General features: G+C 27.8%; 2 protein-coding genes across 4 annotated transcripts; one reads left to right on the forward strand and one right to left on the reverse strand.

The window, feature by feature from the left end:
* Nucleotides 1-4702: 4702 nt before the first annotated feature.
* LOC114162875 (protein CHUP1, chloroplastic-like) lies at nucleotides 4703-6993 on the forward strand. Of its 3 annotated transcripts, none has more exons than XM_028046859.1 (4): nucleotides 4703-5078; nucleotides 5226-5284; nucleotides 5371-5991; nucleotides 6129-6993. In XM_028046859.1, exons 1-4 carry the CDS (start codon nucleotides 4970-4972, stop codon nucleotides 6891-6893), a joined length of 1554 nt encoding a protein of 517 aa, XP_027902660.1. In that variant the 5' UTR covers nucleotides 4703-4969; the 3' UTR covers nucleotides 6894-6993. The 3 variants fall into 3 exon arrangements, with proteins under 3 accessions (XP_027902660.1, XP_027902661.1, XP_027902662.1); XM_028046860.1 differs by having other exon boundaries at nucleotides 4704-5060; XM_028046861.1 differs by lacking the exon at nucleotides 5226-5284 and having other exon boundaries at nucleotides 4937-5060.
* A 7181-nt stretch (nucleotides 6994-14174) lies between these two features.
* LOC114164160 lies at nucleotides 14175-14910 on the reverse strand. The gene has a single exon (XM_028048708.1). The coding sequence runs from the start codon at nucleotides 14848-14850 to the stop codon at nucleotides 14425-14427; it is 426 nt and encodes a 141-aa protein (XP_027904509.1). The 5' UTR covers nucleotides 14851-14910; the 3' UTR covers nucleotides 14175-14424.
* Nucleotides 14911-15121: the final 211 nt, after the last annotated feature.

Here is a 15121-nt window from a genome sequence, read left to right on the forward strand (position 1 = left end):
AAAATAACATTATTCAAAATATTTATCGTACTAATTAAATAATACGTTTGTAAATGCTATTCTCTTAATATAGATTTGTTTTATTCCTTTAATTTCTTCTTAACAAGGAATTATAAAGACATGAAAAGTAGTGATATATATACCAATGCTTTTCGTTAAAAACAAAATACAATAATGCAATTATTTCTATAATTTGATCCATTCAAAATTCCCTCCTTTAAATAATAAGATATTAATATGTGTTTTTGATCAAACATAGAAAAAAAAAATCAAAAGTCTTTACACCTTTTTTGACAATTTTTTTATGTACAAAATATATCCACCTAAACAATTTCATTAAAGGTTCGAAAAAAGAAGGCACAAATGTCTTCTAGCTATTGTAAAAATGTACATAAGAATTGAAGAAAAATTGATCAAATATTATAATGATATTGAAATAACATGTAAACTCATTAAATAAAACTTTTAAAACTATTTTTGTAAACTGTTCAAAAACATTTTTAGACAAGAAGTAATAAAAACATACTTTCTTATTAATTCATTTAATTTGAGCTCTACTTAGTTGTTATTTAAGAAAAATCTTAAAAGTTGAAATATCTCTTTATTAATTCTAAAGAAGTAATATTAATTATTAAACTATTATGTTTGACTTCTTTATAACTTTAAAATTTGTGTTATTTCCTTAAGTGTGCAATTTACCACTTTATGGAAATTTGAATTTTATTTATATAAACATACTATTTTAAATATGAAAAGTTTACCAAACACTGAATGAAATATAATTATATCTAATAGTAAAAAACATAAAATTTCACTTCACAAAAGTAATTATTAATTAATATTAATATTAATATGTAAATGAAATAATTTGCAGAAATTTTATGAATAGCTAATTTAGAGGTTTTGGATCAATATTAATATGATGTGACAATTAAAAAATTGACATCACATTGGGCCAAGCCCAATGACCAAATTTATGCCAGCAACATCATATGCAAAAAACAAATTTGTTTTCCTTTGATTAGTATTCATTGATTAGATTATTTTAATGTATGGATAAACATTGATTCTTTATTTGTTAACCTCTTTTCTCTCTTGTTTACTACACTGCAAGGGAAATTAAGGGATTTTTTTTTTCATTTTTGTAAAATTCTTTGTCCTTTAGTGACTTTTTTTTCCCACATATCTCATGTCTGAAAGAAGAATAAGGAATAAATTCTCTTGTTCCACTTTTTTTCTTTTTTCTTAGAAATTTGTTGTTTCCCAAATTAGTTTGCTTTGATTCCTCTGTCCAAATTAGGTGTTCTATGATTTTTCTTCTTACACTCTCTTCGATTATTAATATGTTACATTCCTACTATCTAATTTATATTGTAATAACACAATGACTTGAGTCTTTCTTTTCTATAGTGCTAATTTTTTCATAGAGGTAAGAGAAATCAATCTCAATTTCTATACCTTTTTTCTTTCCTTCACACAAACTTCTATGTTTTTCCTTATTATATATGCATATGTGAATAATACACAAATTTTAGATCCAAAAGTGAATTCCTTGATTATAAAAACCTTAGGTTAGGTATAAAAATCACATCATTTAAAGTTTTGTAGAAAAAATTATAAACAAAAACAAATTTATTGTTTAAGTTGTAAAATGCATATTCAACTTATTTTTCCTAGTTGTTATTATGTTTAAAATTTTATGTATTTTATTATTTTTGGACAATAACTATAACTTCTATTTCAAAGAAGACAAGACAATTCATGAAGAATATAAATACGTATATGTAAGTGCAAAACTTTATAATAAATGATTTGGATTTTAATATTATAGTACAATGTTGATAAAATCTTATTATGAGTTGAATTAAATCTATAAATGTATGATCTCCGACACATTGTTAAAATAAAATTGTATGAATGATGTGGTGCGGCGAACGGAGAAGAAAGCAAATATGCGTGAGACACGATGATACACAATGAAGAAAAATGGAGAAGATGAATAGTGGAAGTGGATGCACAGTAAGGCGCGAGAAAAAAGAAAGGGTTTTACGAGTTTGTGCAGAAAATATTACATCGGTTATAATGCTAACCGATCTAATATTTAAAAGCGTCAATTTTTTTAATTTAGAAAAAGAACGTTAGATCGGTTCCTTGTTAAACCGATCTAATGTATACATGTTAGATCGGTTCCCACACAACCGATCTAATGTAAGTAAAGTTATTTTCAAAATTGTCACCGCGTGAATCGTTAGATCGGTTCCTGCACAATCAATCTAATATGTTTGATCTAATATTTCATTTTTGCACTAGTGACACTATGTTTTGGGTTGTTTTTAGTTTTTAAATTTATGGAAAGTCTGAAATACATTTGTTATGTTGCAAAATTTTTATTAGGAGCATTTTGAACTTATATGGATGAATTAAAGTTAAAAAAATTGTATGGTAAATGAATATGAGAGGTTGATTGTGAGATGATATATGATAGTGAAATTTAAATTAAATCACAGTGAAGATAATTAGTGTACAAAACTGAGAAAGTGGTATTATATGAATTTTGTAGTATGTATATATAACATATAGATAGTTACGTAAACCTAAAATAATAAATGACAGTGACATTGTTATTCTAGATCTAAGTATACATTTAGCTAGCTGTAAGGGTGTAAGGGTTGAACGTTTATTCCAACAATTTCTAAATCCTTAAAGTCTATTGTCCTATTGTTTGTTTGGAGTGTTTGATCCTCAATTGATCGGTGTGTGTACATGTTAAAGATGATTTAATGTTAAAGTGAGCACATGATCAATTGTTTAAAGCAATAAATGTTGTAATTAATACGAGACAAAGTTTTAACAAAGATACTCTAATTAGTGACCTATTTATTTTAATTAAGTCACTAACTAACTCTCAACTGTGTTGCTTAGTTGATTGTCCGACATGACACATAACTTCTATAAAGGAACAAAAACGAATCCTGTGAACAATCTAACTAACGACAACTGGGAGGGGTTCACATGACGCGCGATTCATCACTTAACCTGACATGTCACCTAATTTGTATAAAAATCAAGGTGGAATCCTACAGACAATCCAACTGACAACAATTAAGATGGAATACACTACACACAAATAGACACACTTATTTTAGAAAATGGTATAAAGAAGATTAACACTTAAATTAGTAGTATTACACAACTCTCATTTGATCGTCGACCTGTATGACCAACCAACCATAGAGTACACTAGATCAAATTAATTACATACTCCACACTTTATTCTCAAATTAATTACACTTTTTAGTAAAGGGGTTAAATTCTAAGACATTTTTACTTTTTCAATAGTCAAACCGACAATATTATATATATATATATATATATATATATATATATATATATATAACTCTGACTAATGAGATATAACAAATGAGGAATGTGAGTTCAAGAACGAAAAATATGAGAGTTAAAAGTTTGATATCGATAAATATTATAGATATTTCATCTCGATGGTGATGGTAAGTTTATGATGAAATTATATGTTCAATTAAATTAAATGATTTGATGATAAAGGCGAAATAATATCATTTATTACATAATTAATTTTATTCTTTTAGCATATATTAGTTTTTATTTCATAATTATTTTTTATTCTTTTAGAATATCAACTGATCTCATCTTTGAGTTCATTTTTACTTCATTTTCTTACTGTGTATCATAATGACTACCTTTCCTTTTGACTTTATTAAGACTTAACTTTGTCTTGAATATTTTTTAAACTTTACTTTTACTATTTTTAGTATTTCTGATTTTAAGTATAAGGTTTTACTATTTATACACATATCGAATAAAAAAACAATAAATATAGCAATAACTAGAGATTAAAACTATTTTTTTTAAAACAAGAACAAAATATATATTTCATCATCGTTAAAAATAATTTAAGAAAGTACCAATTTAAGATAAATTTGACGTGGTATATAATTTTAAAAAAATTGTACGTAAACTAATTTTAATTTTTTTTTTATCTTATTTTGCATTCGTACATGTCTATAGAAATTTATCCAAACCATTGGCGTTGCTAGAACCTGTTTATCCATTCAATCTATGGATAATACACATCGTCGGTTTCCTCTTTTTGCACCCCACAATTTTTAACTGCATCTCCATAATTTCCAAAATGATAATTTTTTTTTTAAATTAACTTTCAGATTACCTATTTTATAAATATTTCAAAGCAAGTTTTCTTGAATTTTCAGAGTATAATTTTTAAAAAAGAATTTTCAGAAAAAAAATTCAAAATAAATTTTGAACAAACTTTACAAAGCACATTAAATACGTTTTAAAAACAGGTTTTCTAGAACATAATTTTTATAAAAATATTTAAAATATATATATATATATATATATATATATATATATATATATATATATATATATATATATATATAGAATACATTTTAAAACGAGTATTGAAAAACTAGTTTCTAAAACAGAAGATAGTTTGTCTCTTTCTAATAATACGGGGGTGCACTTAGTAATAATAGGTACCGAGAAAAATCCTATCTTGTTATCAAAGAGATATTTTTAAACAAAAAATCAAGGTCTCGGCACTTTTTCCCAACACACGTGGCACCAAATCATGCAAAGGAATACACTGATAACTATGAATCACCTTCACTCTCTCACTGAGTGGCATAAAGTTTGTGCATTGTGCTTTGATGCACGTGCGTGCTCCAAAAATGTGTGTACAATAAATACAAAACTTAGTTTCATTTTCTTCCAATTGCATTCAATTCCATTGTGTTGAGGAAAGCCAGCCACTGCTTAGTGATGAGCTTCACTGATATAGATATTTTAACTTGGATTTGTTCAATGAAGTTGATAAGAATGTTCTGATTTTTAAAGGATTTCACTGGGTTCACTTCAGTGGCATGCACCAAAGGCCAAATTGTTCTTACTTTTTGTGGATAACCACATGATTATCAGAGTGAGCTTCATGATCGTAGCTTCAGTTGCTGCAATGACGATTTCGCGCTCAAAAACCAGTTTTTCTACAAGGAAAAAGGGTACGTTAAAATGTTCAGGTGCCAACATCTTTAATCCATTAATAAAAAGGCCATTTTTTTTTTCTTTTGAAAAACAAGTTTGGTAATTTATGGAAGTGGTGTTAGTTCATTTATTTCTGTGTCTTCGTTATGTTGATTTGTTCTACTCTTTTGCATGATGCTTAGAGCAAGAGTTTGAAGAGTGGGAAAATAGCACTGTTAAGGTTAATAATAAAGTGATACAGGTAGTGAAGTACCCTCCATGTGTTTGCTCAAAAAAATCATTAGGAATGTTGAAAGAAACTCACTATAGAGTTTGCTTTTTCTGCAGAATGAAGAGAAGGAGATTAACTTTGAAATGCAAAAAAATCTGCTAACAGGAGAATTTAAGGACTTGGAGCTGCTAATAGGTGGTGAGAAAATGCACAATCTTACAGTGAAGGAGATAGTGCAGAATTTGGTACCAAATTACAAGCGGAGAGAAGCAAAGCTTGAAAGGAAGCTTCTTGAACTGAATGGTCTAAGGGAAGAGCAATCTGCCATTGCTCAAATGCAAAAACAGTTAGAGGAAAAGACAGAAAAAGTGTACTTTCTAGAAAAAACCATTGCTTCCTTTCAGTTAGATACTGAAATTATGCGAGAAAAAATAAGAGATGATCGAATGTCAAAAAAGCAGCTAGTTATTGCAAAGAAAATGATAAATGAGATGCAAAGGAAAAAGGGTGATGCAGGTCCTGTGAAGGAACAGATATTGGTGCTCCAACAGCAAGTGACAGAACTTCAGAAGTTTCAAAGTTCAGGGGGGAATTCTTCAACAAAGAAGAAACTCAAAGATGTTCAAGACATTGAGGTGGAAGTTTTGGAACTTAAGAGGAGAAACAAAGAGCTTGAATTGGAAAAAAGGGAGTCAAAAGTTAAGTTGGTTACTGCGCAAGCAAGAATCAGAACAGAGGTGAGAGTAACACTCAACCATAGAAAACCAAAACCTTTTGAAACCTTTCTCACATTCTCTACCTAGAAATATATTTTTTCCCCTTTTTCACTGGCTTTAAGCATTACGAATTTAGCACTGTGTTATTACATGTGCAGGAGGAAACAAGGTCAAGAATAGAAGAGGAAATTGCTGGTTTACAAGATGTGCATGAAGAACTTTCAGAGCTTGTTGAAACATTGCAGAGAAACAGATTTGACATGGTCGAGGAAGTTGTGTACCAAAGGTGGCTTAACACATTGTTGAGGTATGAAATTCAGGATAATCAAAGAAAAAGTAGAAAGGCCTCGAGAAGAGATTGCAGCAAGAATTCAAGCAAAGAACTGTGTGAGAAAAAGCATTCATCAACATCTGATATAAGCGACCTTGAGCTTGAAAGCGTCTCCTCCAATGCCACATTAGATGAGAGTGATGAAATTGAAACTACCACCTTTGCAAGCTCTTCTAGCAGCAGCCAAAGTAGTAACAGTAGCATGAAGATGAAGGGATGGAGAAAAACCATACTGCATTCTAATACTGCATCCAAATTATTGGAGAACCCAATACAAGCAAAGAAGAAAAGAGTCTCTTTCAGTGATTCAGTTAAACTATGTACTCATTCAGACATTGCAGAGGTTGTTGAGAGTGCAGAAGATGAGAAAGAAAAGATCGTGGAGCTCGCTTCTAATGTGGTGAACTCCACCAACATTGATTCCATTGAAGAGAATGAAGGTGCCAGGAATATAGTTGTTCATTCTGATGAACTGTATTCAAGAAATGAACCCATTTCTAGCATTGATTTCAGGGGCAAAATCATAGTGGTGTATCTGGTGACATTTTTATTCTTTACTCTGATTTTGCTAGCGTGTGTCTGGATCAGATAATGGTATCCTTAATTGTATGAAACAGAATTGAATTTGTGGATGGAACCCCATGGTAAAACGTATTTTCTCAGTATTGTTACTCATAATTTGGAAGTTTTTTCATCATATTAGTGTAATTTTTTCGCAACATTTTACTGAAATATATAAATTTTACAAATTTTATGTATATTGACCGGTCGTGTTAGTATCATACTCTTTCATTGTAAAGAAATAATTGTGTATGCATGAGACGATTTTAAAGGGAAGTCGTATTGATCTTATACAATTATTGTGTGAGAAATATCATATAGTTCAAACTATACTTTGGTTACACTTAATCTAGTTCTATTGTTTCTTCTTTAATTTGAATTGAAGTTATGCAGACACAATTTAAGGATAATGTGATTTGAACTAAAGTTATGCAAAGATGACACAATTTTAACATGTGGGTTGAAGTGTTATCATTTCTACCACTTTAATAACAATTAAGAAAACAATAACATAACAAGTTTAAGTGTAATTAAAGTCCGGTTTAACTCATTTGACTTCTTCTCTTACAAAAAAAAGTTTTATAGGATCAACACCACTTTATTTTGACAAGTTTGAAGTCATGCGTATTTAATATAACTTTTTCACAGTAAAGTTGCATCATGCAATCTACTTATATATTTAAAATTTTTAAAACTTATTTTGATAATTTTATGAAAAAATGACACCAGTGAAAAAATATAATATGGAAACTTAATACAATTTTTGGATTGATGGTCTATGATACTCCGACACGCCTCATAAATAGCGTGTACCGTATTTGATATGTATCGAATACCGACACTTATACGATACTTGTAAAACACACTATATCTAATTTGAAATATATTTTTTTATCTTTGACATGATTTTGACAATTAAAATAAGGAACAAATCTTATATTATTACTACTTTTTCGCATATTAGATATTAGATAGATAAATTAGATTCATTTTTGTGTTAGTTGACAATTTCAAATTTAACATGTATATACACATGTCTCGTGTCCTATATTTTTTTTAATTTAACCATATTTTCATGTCCGTGTTCGTGTCATATCCATACCCGTTTTCGTATCTGGGTAACATAGTTGATGGTAGATAAAATAGTAAAGGCTATATTTCATTATTTCTTCCTCCTTAGCTTCGTCATAACAAAATATAAAATTTGAAAGATTCTCCAAAATACTAAACCCGGATTTTGAAAATTAAATTAGCAAAAATATATAGTAGTAAAAGTTTATCTTGAAATTTGTGGGTTTAAAAAAAAATCTGGAAATTTATGAGTTGATGGTTGAAATCTTTGCAATGGTTTTAAATTGTAATTAAGTTAGGATCACTATGATGTTTAGAAAATATGATATAAATACAATTTATGTGACTGCAATTATGATGATGCTTACTGTGACCGACCTTGAATGGCACTAGGGTAGTTTTTTCTAATTTAGCATGTCACCAACTATTATATAGGAACACAATTTTCGTTTTACTTCCTAACTCTCCATATTAGTGGACAACATTGATGATGGTGGAATTCTTAATATTCCCACATGAAATTGGAATCAACGTAATTTCTCACTTCAAATTTGTCACAAATTTAGAGACCTAAAAACCAACTTTTGCTGAATAAAAAAAAATAATTTGTCAAATCAATACCAAAACTAAAAGAATAACAAATCATGAAATCTTCAACCAAATTTTATGCGTGTTTTGATTAGTCTTTCGAAACACTTCTAAAAAAATTATAATTTTAAGTTATATAAAATTTAAGTTTTTTAAACTTACGTAAGATATTTTAAAAGATTTTCTCTAATTATAATCCGTATTATTTAGTTAGGCTAATTTGTTTACCTAATCCTTTATATAGAATTTCTTTTAAAGCTACGTTTGGTTACAATCGCCCTAACGGAGAAGCTGGGTCTGTGACGAACAATGCCCCGCAAAATCTTCTACTCGAAAAGAAAAAGAAAATAAACGTTTAAATGGATAAAAATGTAATATAATAAATAAATAATTATCAAAATTGTATGAAAAAAAATATGTATAAACTAAGGAAGTTGGTGAGCAACACGGTTACACTCTTTTTTATTACTTATTTTTGTTTTTGCGTAATGAAAATATCAATTACTTCGTCATTCGTCACGATATTCAACTCATAATGAAATTATGCATTTCTAATTAATTATAATTCATTTTTGACATTTATTTCCTAAAACTTTACCTATATAACCTATATTTCGTGCTTATTGTCCACTTGTTACTTCTTTGAAAAGACATATTTTTCAAAAGAGTTCATCTTCTCACCTTTGTCATCATTAGCTTCAATTCTGCAACTCCCCCTTTCAATTTTCCAAACTTCAGTCCCACTTTTTTTTTTTTTTTTTTATCTTAATCATCGCATATTTTTAGGTTTAAATGATTGGAATAACTTCCATTAATTGAGTTTGTATGCATTATATTATCACATAGACGCCTAGACGAAAGTCTACATAATTTTCAACAAATTATTCTAAGTTTTTTATGATAATAAATAATACTAAATTTATACCAAGTTTTGTTCAATGTGAATTCATTTAAATTATTTTAAAGCTAAATAAACATAATTTGTTGTTCTTTGACATCTGGTAAAGAATAATAAAATGATTAGAAGACAATATGATATATACAAGAAACATAAGAAATCTCGTGAAATATTATTAAATGATCGAAATTTGGACATGCTACAAAGAAGTATAAGATGACTTATTTAGAAGAAACATAAACATGAGATATTCAATGATTAAGATCTCAACTTACCACTACAATTATACATTTGATGCTCAAGAATATCATTAAAAAGTTTGAAATAACGCATTCACAAACTTCAAACAAAATCCTAATACACAAACCTAATATTTAAATAATTTATACTTATTTTAGTGCAATTATAGTTGCTCAATATAGGTGTTCAAAATAATGCATATTCTTTACTCAATCAAAAAAGTGCTTTATAATGTAGTGTCGGCCAAAAGTAAAAAAAAAATTAAATATATATTTAATCTTTAGATGTGAAATTAAAATTTGTCAATATTTTAAATTTTAATATATTTTAGTTTCCGAACTTTAAAATGAATAGATAGGGTTTTTTTGTTAAATGACATTAACTTTTTTTAAGCAATATTATTAGTTAACATTTGAGTTGTTTATATCACTTGACACGTTTTAGTTCAAATATTAACCTGAAAAATCATTTAACAAGTAAAATAGAAGTTAGTGGCATCAGGTTAAGAAAAAACTACATCCATTTATTTAGGACATGAACGAATTTCAATTTTTATGAGTGTCTCACTATAAAATTAAAATGAAATGAGAGAGGATGCGGGCTGACACATGATGTCCCTATTTTCTTTAACCAAACAGATTGCAGGCTGACCTGACGTTGACCTACGAGGTAGCTCGACGAGTTAACAAGTTCAGCAAGCTGGGATGAATTGGGTTCACAGGTTGAAATCTCTAACCTGACTCGACTTTTTTGGGCAGGTTGGTGGGTTGGCCTGTTGGGTCCAACCTATTTTGCCATCCATATCATTTTTAAGTCCAAATTTAGGAATTAAAAACATATTTAATCAAAAAATAAAAGTTAAAATGTTCAAAAATGAAGAAAAATACACAGATATTGAGAATGGTGGATATTAGCCCCAACAATGTTTAATACACAAATATTTTCTAGAAAAATGTCACGTGACAATTATATTGTGCATTGAAACTATGACTAAGGATTTTAAAATCTCATTGGCTTCGGTGAGTGCCAATAAGAAATGAGAAACGAAAGTTGATTTGCGAGAGGATATGAGATTAGTCTCTCACTGAGAAATAAAAATGAATTTAGAGAGGTTGCAAGCTGACACATGATATTCCTATTCTTTATTTTATCCAAACAGGTTGCAGGCTAACTCGGCTTGACCTATAAACTGGCCTGACGGGTTAATGGTTCAGCAGGCCGGGATGAATTGGGTTCAGAGATTGAAATCTCTATCCTAATTCGACTTTTTTTGGGTTGACTGGTGGGTTAGTCTGTCGAACCTAACCCATTTTTCTATCTATATTAATTTTGAGTCTAAATTTAGAGATTAAAAATATATTTAACTAAAAAAATTAAAATTAAAATTAAAATAATAAAAAAAAATACACAAACATTAAAAATAGTTGATATTAGCATCCAAAAGACATGTTTAATACAAAAGTATCTTGTAAAAAAGTGTCATGACAATTATATTGTGCATCGAAAATCTAACTAAAGATTTTAAAATATTGTTAACAATATTATCTGTATGTTATTATATATATATATATATATATATATATATATATGTTAATACATATATTCTTTACAAAAATAATGTATTTACAAATTATTTAAATAATGTACATTATAACATCTCATTTTTCATATATATATATATATGAAAAATATATAATCAAATATTTTGAATACTTACACAATTTAAAAATAATTGTAAATTTATATGATTATTTCTTTTAATTATTTGTTAATTCTTATATTATTAAAAATAAAATAGAAAAACAACTTATATATACTAAATAAAAATTCATATATATTGTTATACATTCTTATTTAATTTGATATAAAATTTGTGACAAAAGTTGTTTTACTCTTTGTTCTTATTAATCACCTTTTTATTTTAACGTATATTTTTGGTTATAAAACAAATATTGAATCTTTATACTGTGAAGAGAAGAGTGTCATTTGATATCTTATTCTACAAAATAATACAAATATTTGTATGTCATTTCCAAGGAGGTTTTAATTTGCGGTGCCTTATTTTACATTGTTTGTATACAATTCACTCATTTTTAGGTTTTCTAACGTAAGCACTTCAATAAAAATTCTCTTTCCAATGCACTACTATATTTTGGATTTTTAAATAGATCCCAAAAAAACAATCACAATTGACGTTTTTAATTAATATTTTATTTATTAAATTATAGTTATTTTACTTACAACACAAATAAAATTTAAAATTTAAAAAGTTTAAAAATTGTATTTATGCTATTATTTTGCGGAATAATTTTTAAATATACCTACATTTTTTTAACTGAAATAAAATTTATTTAAAATGATAAAAACAACTAAATTACGTAATTACAATAACAATTAAAATTATATAAATCAATATAAAATACATATTTAAAATAAAGATTAAAATTGGTTGATTTTATTTTATTGAATCAACACAAATCAAACAAATAATTTAGAATAAATATAAAATTGGTTTAAATTGGGATTTTTTGTGATTATGGATTAATACGGGTTGATAATTATCAGAACTAATAACCAAAGGAACCTTGAAGTAAACGGAATGAAAAAAAATAATTAGAAAAATTATGTGGATAAAGTTTGAAATAGATCGTATTTATATAAATATTGGCACAGAAAAGGATGTTAAAAAAATAGAATTTAATTATCTGTATAGCATTAAATTTTTATACATAACATTTATAAATTTTATTATATACTATTTTTCCTTTATAATTTTTATATATAACATTTATAATTTTTATACAACATTTATAAAATACTCAATCAATTGAATGAAAATCGAAAATAGCATTAGTATAACTCAATCAATTCAATGAAAATTGAATATAGTCTATATTGTCAAATAGTAATTTTTCCTTCTTTTTATCCTTGTTGATTGCATATTAGTGTATTGTATTTAAAAAAAAAGAAAATATTTATAAATTAATCTTTAAAAAAATTAATAGATCGTTCGGTAACCTAAAACCATTGTTTTATTGTTTGATATCAAACAATACATTTCAAAATAATAATAATAATAATAATAAAACGCAATTTAACCCTCCTTACCTGTATTTTTTTACTTGTATTTTGATTTATTTTTCACATAAAACACCAATTTTTAGTCAAGCAAATAACTATTCTTAAGTGCTTATAATAGATAATTAAGGAAAGTGTAATTGGTAGTAACTTGCATTTGTTAAATATCGGAAATGAGGTTAATTAAGATTATAGATTAAAAATGATTAAATAAGCTGTTAAAAGTAATCTTGCCTGATATTTCATATACTTTTATGTTTCTCCCAAAATTCAATATTTTTAATTAATTTTTATTAAATTTTCGTAATATACTAAATATGAAAAATCTTTATAATTTTTTTAATTGTCATTTTGTTTTGTTTCAGTCGGAGCGATATGTCTTTTTTTTTCATTTTAAAATTTGATTTAAAAAATAATTACAATAAAGAAAACAATAAAACATAAAGTCTTAAACTTTAATTATTTTTATAAAATAATGCTATTGTGTTTTTAATAAAACGTTAATACAAAAATCAAATTAATCATGTGGAAATAAACACATGTAATCGTGATGTAAACTAATCCATAGAAGGGTCTTTCTGACAAAATCAAAAGTTGAGAGTTTAATTACAAAATATAAAAGTTGTTAAAACTAACTAATGAAACAATGTTTTTTAAACAGGACTCAATTAAAACTATTTAAGTTTGCAATTAATTAAAACTTAATTAAACTTTTAATTTAATAGTTGACTAGAAGTGAGGATATGATATTATAATAAAAAAGGAGAGAGAAAAAAACGAGGTACACTGAAAGCGCGTTGAGTGGACGCAAAAGCATTAAGATTAGCACAACTACAATGAATTCAAAGTCGACTTCCAGTGGACACCACACACACCATGCATCACAAATTCACCCACCAATTCATACTTTCTGCAAATGCTATTTCAACCATAACCATTCCTTTTCCTTTCACATTATTATATTACATGTCATTCAATATAATACATTAATTAAACTTAAAATACTTACAAAAATAACATTAAATTTAATAAATAATAATTAATTTTTATTCAAACACTTCAAGCGTAATTAACATTTATCCTTTTTAACTATTACCATACTTTGCCAAAAGAGATAAACAAAAAGTATGTAATCTTACACATTTAAGTCAACTACAAAGAGAAAAACTAAAAAAAAAAAACCTCAAACTTTTTCAATCTTTCCAAAATAATAATAATTTTTTTATAAATTAAAAATCTAAATTTTTATATCAAAAAAGATTAAACAAGCAACACTGCAACTAGTTGATGGACTTGTTTTGTTTCCTCAACCAAGTAATACTTTAGAAATGAGATAACTTTAAAGGGAAAATATTTTCGGCATTCAAAATACTTATTAATGATATTAATTATTTTTTTTCATAATAAACAGTTGATATTAATTATTTTCATAAGAAGTAACAAAGACTAACCAAGATCATTATCATTAATAACAAAGAAAAGAGTTGTGAAAATTTCATTCACCCACCTTTTTCATGGCAAAGAGAAGAAACTTAAATCTAAAACATAGTTTAAAAGAGACTAGATTATTTATCTAAACAATAAACATCCAAATCTCTAACTTTCAGATGTTCTATACAATTTTTCGATCCCACATCAAAAAGCAAACGGCGGCGACCGAACATGCACACGGCGGCGGAGAGAGAGTTCAGGGGTGGTGGTCGCGGTGTTCCCGGTGGCGGATGAAGTAATACCCGGGCACGGGACTTGAGCGTGGCGACCTTAAAGGCATCTCGTTCACCTGTTTCCCGTTACTATCGTAATAGATTACGCCCGAGAAATCCAACGGCTCGCACTTGTCCCCCATCAGAATCGTCTTCTGCCACACCCCGCCGTTCCCCCAATCCTTCTCGCCGCGCTTCTTCTTGCTCTTCTTCGGCAGAAACGGCAGCGTTTTGCCGCCTATGTTGCTCAGAAGCTTCTTCGGTGATCGCAGTTCGATCCTCCACTCATCCTTCGGCGGCGCCGCCGCCTTCAGCTTCCGCGGCAGCCGGCTTGCTCGCTTCGCGAGCACCGCCAGCACCGCCGTCACCGTCACCAGAAACTTCTGCGCTTGTTGCTTCGTCGAGTCCATTGCCGAAAAGGAAGAGAATAACAAGAGTTTCAGTTTCGTGGAGAAATGTGAAAATGTTTTGGGGTATTTATAAGCTCCCGGAGTCTCCGCTTCCTTTGAATATAAATAAAGCCGGTCAAATATTTAATCTTATATGATAAAGTTTTTTAATTTAACAGTTTTTTTTATCATAATAATAATAATTGTTTATTTTAGTCTACAGATTATTTTTTTAAGCTATATAATTGTCTTTAAATTAAATTCAGATTAAATATGGGTTTAGTTCTGAAAT

The sequence above is a fragment of the Vigna unguiculata genome, chromosome 9, assembly GCF_004118075.2.
Source record: "Vigna unguiculata cultivar IT97K-499-35 chromosome 9, ASM411807v1, whole genome shotgun sequence".
Classification (NCBI taxonomy): Eukaryota; Viridiplantae; Streptophyta; class Magnoliopsida; order Fabales; family Fabaceae; genus Vigna; species Vigna unguiculata.

Bases quoted from the DNA above. Each gene is read 5' to 3' on its own strand.
- LOC114164160 (XM_028048708.1), bottom strand. From the start codon at position 14,850: ATGGACTCGACGAAGCAACAAGCGCAGAAGTTTCTGGTGACGGTGACG.
- LOC114162875 (XM_028046859.1), top strand. From the start codon at position 4,970: ATGATTATCAGAGTGAGCTTCATGATCGTAGCTTCAGTTGCTGCAATG. The intron at 5,079-5,225 runs GTGCCAACATCT...CATGATGCTTAG, and splicing joins GGGTACGTTAAAATGTTCAG to AGCAAGAGTTTGAAGAGTGG. The intron at 5,992-6,128 runs GTGAGAGTAACA...TTACATGTGCAG, and splicing joins AAGCAAGAATCAGAACAGAG to GAGGAAACAAGGTCAAGAAT.